Raw genomic sequence first — 5,563 nt, 5'->3', positions numbered from 1 at the left:
ACAGCACAAACAGATCTGGGTCCGGGGCCTCGTTTCCCAGTTGCGATCTACTGTAACTTAAGCATTATGATGATCGTATCAAATGTATTGTTATTTACAAACCAACATTTTAATTGCGTTTCCTAAACAATCGCGTAAAGAGAACGTTCGCTATGTGCGTCGTTAGACCATGTGTCGATAGTGATAGGATCCAAAGAAAAGCAGCGCTGCTCTCGAACAGTGGCTGTTCTAGACCATTTCAAGTGGGGGGGCCAAGCTGGGGCCAGTTGTACTGTTAGAGGGACCAGTTACATTAGACGTTATTGTTGTCAAATCATTTTCTTCACTGCATTGCAGGCATTAGCAGGCAAAAGACCATGTTCCGCGTTGCCACTGTCTAATAACGGATGTAAAAAAAAGAACGATAGCAAAAATGTGTTATGTAAGAATTATTTCATACTCCACATATAGGGGGCCACAAGGGGGTCTAAAATTGTTGTCACAGGGGCACTGGCCCCCCCTGCCCCCCCCCCCCCCCCTAAATTGACCCCACTGGGCACACACTGATTGAATCAATGTTGTTTCCAAGGAATTTCAATTAAATTATGCTGAACCATCTGTGCCCAGTGGGATTGAACATGAAATTACTTCAATATGATTGAAATAGGCTATATGGGCCGATATAGGCTATGTATCTTTTAATGCAGTCATCTCGGTTTTCAATTGAAGCACCATTTTATCCTTCACTTGTTTGTAAAATGTGCTAATACTTTGGTAACTTTGTATCTGTAGTCAGAACTTCGTTCTGAAGTTATTGTCAGTCACAGTCAGACAGACAGCCTAAACATCTTGATCTTCTATGAATAAAGTGACGCGGAAGGGCAAAAAAGTATCTAACGATGCACTTTGGCTGCTCTACAAGTGGTCTGGATCCCTCGTAGATGTGCAAAGTTTTACTAATGAAGGCTCTGGGAAAAACCTTCGCTATTAATGATACATCGCAAGAAGGTTCTAATGATGATCTTAACGCTACTAAGGCTCTGGGAAATTACACCCAGGCTAATTTTGTTGCTCTAGGTCAGTAGTCCTGGGGAAGTTTGCACTTCCATTACAGCAGTCAACTACAGTAGGTACCAGTGGCATACGTATCTAAGAATATTGTTGATTAACTGAACTCCTCAGGTATCTGCCCTGGTATCCTGAACCCAGCTGTCTGCCCAGTCTTGTCCAGGCTGTTCCTGCTTCTAGTATTCCTGTGGTACAGCCATTACAGAAGTCAATAAAGTTCCAGTGGCCAGATATAAAGGTGTTTTAACTGTTTTAACTCAGCAGTCAGGTGCTTGTGTCCATACAGTAACAGTATATCACTGGGGTCCAGATTAGTATATCAGGGGCGTTTTAATTGAACTCCTCCGGTATCTGTCCAGGTATCCTGAAGTCAGCTGTCTGCTGCGCTGTCTGGTCCAGGGTGTTCCTGGGGCTGGATGTGCAGGCGAAGCTGGCTCTGGTCTCCACCGTACAGCTGGTTCTCTGGAGGAACTGCAGGAAGTTCTCGTGGGCCGAGCCCTCGTGGCCGCTGGACAGGGCCAGCTCGACGGGTCGGGTGGAGTAGCAGCGCCGCAGCTTACACAGCTCCTCCCTGATCTGGCGGTTCAGCAGCCCATAAAAGAATGGGTTGACGGTAAAGGAGGAGTACGCTAGCCAGGTGACCGCCTCCTCTAGGTCAGGTGGGACCTTGGGTGGGTTGTTGATAGTCAGGTGCAGGTGGAAGGCGAAGTAAGGCAACCAGCAGAGCAGGAACTGGCCCACAATGACCACCAGGGTGAAGGCGGCCTTGCCCCCACCAAAGGGCCTTTTTTGGTGGAGCCTCCTGGGGGCGTTGCGGGTGGTGATGATAGTGGTCTGGCTGCTGATGGAATCTGAGCGGTGTTTAAGATGGCTGGCCGTCCAGGACGGTAACGGTCCATGCTGTCTAGCCGCCACGCGGGCCACTTTATAGACGTTACAGTACACAGCGAAGATGACTGCAGCGGGCAGGCAGAAACAGGCCACTGTGAAGAGGACAGAGAAGGTCCGGCGGTGGCCGCTGTGGCTCCAGTGGAGAGAGCAGTGGGCGGCGCTGATGGAGCTCAGGCTGCCGTAGCTGGGCCAGCCGAACACAGTGGCCAGCCCCAGGAGGGCTGAGGCTACCCAGACCAGGACCATGACGGCTGTGGCCAGCTTCAGGGTCATCTTTACCTCGTAGCGCATGGGGTGGACAATGTAGTAGTAACGCTCCACGCTGATGGCCGTGATGGTGAAGATGGAGGCTGTAATTCATATCAAATCAAACGTTATAAATCGCTACACACAGTACAACAATCAAGTGAAAGTGATAAAAGGAAACAGAAGACAAAAAATGAGAGATTAATATTTGAACATAAAAAACACAAATCTAAATCAAACAATTGATTGCTTAAAGTCATCAGAAATGGCATCCACTGTATAGTGCACTACTTTTAACCAAAGTCCTGGTGAGTAGTAGTGCACTATATACAGAATAATGTGCCATTTAGGATGCAGCCCCTTGTACTTTACCTGAGATGAGGAACACATTGAGGAAGACGTACACCTGGCACTCCAGCACTGTGAACACCACGCTGGCGAAGTACGGCGAGCTGGACACAATTCCCAAGGGCATGAGCAGCACGGCACACAGCAGGTCCACCGCACACAGGTGGCACACAAAGGCAAACTTCCTGAATTGAATGATTTTAACTTTATTAATCCCCAGAGAAGAAACAATATACACCCCTGTCACGTCCTGACCAATATTTAGGTATTATTTCTATTATATTTGGTCAGGACGTGGCAGAGGTATATTTGTTTTGTATTATGGGGTTTTGTGTGTGGTGTAGTGGGGTGTATTAGTTTGGTATAGGTTCTAGGTTTGTTTTTCTATGTGTAGTTTTGGGTGCTGGACTCTCAATTGGAGGCAGGTGTTTCTAGTTGCCTCTGATTGGGAGTCCCATAAGTAGGTGTTTGTTTGGTTTTCGTGGGTAGTTGTTTTTGCACTGCGTGTTGTGTGCCTGCAAAACTGTTCCTGTCGTGTATATTGTTTTCCAGTGGATGCGTTACTCCTTTTTTGAATTAAAACATGAGCATCCACATTCCCGCTGCAGTTTGGTCTATTCAACACGGCTCTTTTTGTGACAACCCCAAGTCCCACTCAGGTAAATTATCAGCATTATCATCATACTGCAGGCCCGTAACAAGTAACCATCATTGATTCTTGTTTTAACCCATGCCCTCAATCTAAGCATCGTACAGTTCAATCTAAGCATGGTACAGTTCTAGACAATCTTGTATCTATGCCAATTCAAGTTAGCCCTATGGTATTTTCAAATCAGGGGTTACCAACTAAGCATAGTTCGAGGCATAGACCTAATGGTTCCGTTCCAGGCAATCTTGTATCTGTTACAATTCAAGCCAACCCCATGGTATTTTCTGGTAAGGGGTTACCTGTTGAACATGGCATGTTTGTAATAGAAATCCCGCAGCACCCTATCCACTGGACTGATTCATATAAATGCCAGAAGTTTGATTTCTAAAATGTATTTGATTGTAACTCTGGCTTCTCAAACATTCTGGTTAGAACTGAATCTTGGCTTCTCAAACATTCTGGTTAGAACTGAATCTTGGCTAAAGAAGTCCATGCCGGACTCTGATGTGTATCTGACAGGTTATAACATTTTTAGATCTGATAGAGTTGGCAGAGGGGGTGTCACCATATACATAAAGAGCAATTAAAATGTGTCTGTATCCATCACCACCTCTGTCCCTAAGCAATTTGAATGTCTAGTCCTAAATGTGGAACTCTGACATTAGTGGGAATTTATTGCTCTTCCTCGGCCTCCATATGTGCTCTTAGCAAATTGTCTGACCTGCTGTCTAGCTGTCCAACTGTTCAATCTGAATTACTGATAGTGATTGATCTTAATCTAGATTTGTTGATGCCAGTATGTGATGGGCTGAAATATATTTGTATTGAGATAAATCTAACTGAGCTGATTACTAAACCAACTCGCACCGTCTTTAAATACCTAGAAAAATTGACTCAATTAGATATTATTCTAACAAATGCCCCTCATTAATTTACAGCCAATGGGATATTTGCCAATGAGTAAACAATTTAAATCTCACTCACGCATTATTACAAAGATACATTTTAGGAATTTTAATGAGCTACATTTGTTGTCTGAGCTGGGGTTGAGTGACTGGGGGGTTGTGTCAACTATCACTGACTTGGATCAGGCCCTTCATTTTTGTATTACCCTGTTTAACAATGTTGCAGATAAATGTGTGCCGTACATAAAACTAAGGGTAAAAGACCGATGTAATCTTTGGTTTACTCATGAATTGTCTGAGGAATTACAGGAAAGAAATTTAGCTTGGGCTAAGACTAGACGGACTGATTCTACATCTGATTGGCAGTCCTGCAGACATTTCAGAAATATGTGTCTATCCCTGGTAAAAAAATAAGCTAAATCAACACATTTCTTGAATTGTGTATCAGAGTGGTGGTAATCCAGGCAATTTCTGAAAAGTGGTCAAATCTTTGAAACAAAACACCACCTCCTCGTTGCCCTAGCAGGTTTTGAAATGCCTCTGGTCCCATTCTAAACAATTTGTGATGCTTTTAATATTAACCATTGTGCTTCAGCTGGCCACGCATTTGAAAGGATAATCTCATCCCATAGAGGGAGTCTTTTAGTCACCTCAGACTCACATACTTTATTTTCATTTCAACCCTTTGATGTCTATGATGTACTAAGTGCTTTGCTGAAGATTGATGTTAAAAAAAACATTGGGTCTGATTCACTTAATCCCTTGTTACTGCAGCTCTTCTGCCCCACATATTGCAGAACCACTGACCTATATTTTTTACTTGACAATTGATTTTGGTGTTATCCCTAAGATCTGGAAAGTGGCACATCCTCCCCCTACATAAAGGAGGAGATCCTTCTAACTACTGTCCAATTTCCAAAATATCTTGCCTTTCCAAAGTTTTAGAATCCCTGAATAACTTTTAGCTAATAACTTTTTTAACTTCTCACTCTATTCTTAATGTGCACCAATATGGTTTTAGACCTGGACATATCACAGTTACAGCTGCTACACTTGTTTTAGATGATGTGGTAAATTGCTTGGATCAAAACATTTATTGTGCTGGCTTATTTATAGACCTTTCCCAGGCCTTTGATACCACTGACCATCACATTCTTATTCAAAGGTTGACTGAAATAGGCCTGAATCAGGCTTCTTGCAAGTAGTTTGGAAACAATCTGACAGACAGGACTCAATGTGTGACCTCTGGTGTTAAGTCTAGTTTTCTGGATATTACAAAAGGTGTACTGCAGGGGTCGGTACTAGGATCGGTTTTCTTTACTAGTTACAATTGAAGTCGGAAGTTTACGTACACTTAGGTTGTCATTAAAACTCGTTTTTCAACCAATCCACAAATGTCTTGTTAACAAACTATAGTTTTGGCAAGTTGGTTAGGACATCTACTTTGTGCATGACACAAGTCATTTTGGAAAATTCC

The 5,563-nt window shown here is 43.5% G+C and overlaps 1 protein-coding gene across 1 annotated transcript; it reads right to left on the bottom strand.

Annotated features, from left to right (window-relative positions):
• Positions 1-553: 553 nt before the first annotated feature.
• Positions 554-3,984, bottom strand: LOC106565328 (putative G-protein coupled receptor). The gene is made up of 2 exons (XM_014132302.3): positions 2,557-3,984; positions 554-2,288 (listed from the first exon to the last, which is right to left on the bottom strand). The coding sequence occupies exons 1-2, from the start codon at positions 2,657-2,659 to the stop codon at positions 1,378-1,380; spliced, it is 1,014 nt and encodes a 337-aa protein (XP_013987777.2). The 5' UTR covers positions 2,660-3,984; the 3' UTR covers positions 554-1,377.
• Positions 3,985-5,563: the final 1,579 nt, after the last annotated feature.

The sequence above is a fragment of the Salmo salar genome, chromosome 12 (genome assembly GCF_965601325.2).
Source record: "Salmo salar chromosome 12, fSalSal1, whole genome shotgun sequence".
In the NCBI taxonomy this organism is placed as follows: Eukaryota; Metazoa; Chordata; class Actinopteri; order Salmoniformes; family Salmonidae; genus Salmo; species Salmo salar.
Note: the sequence above shows the minus strand (reverse complement) of the source record. Positions and strands in the feature narration are given on the sequence as shown.

Bases quoted from the DNA above. Each gene is read 5' to 3' on its own strand.
- LOC106565328 (XM_014132302.3), bottom strand. From the start codon at position 2,659: ATGCCCTTGGGAATTGTGTCCAGCTCGCCGTACTTCGCCAGCGTGGTG. The intron at 2,289-2,556 runs GTAAAGTACAAG...TATGAATTACAG, and splicing joins CAATGTGTTCCTCATCTCAG to CCTCCATCTTCACCATCACG.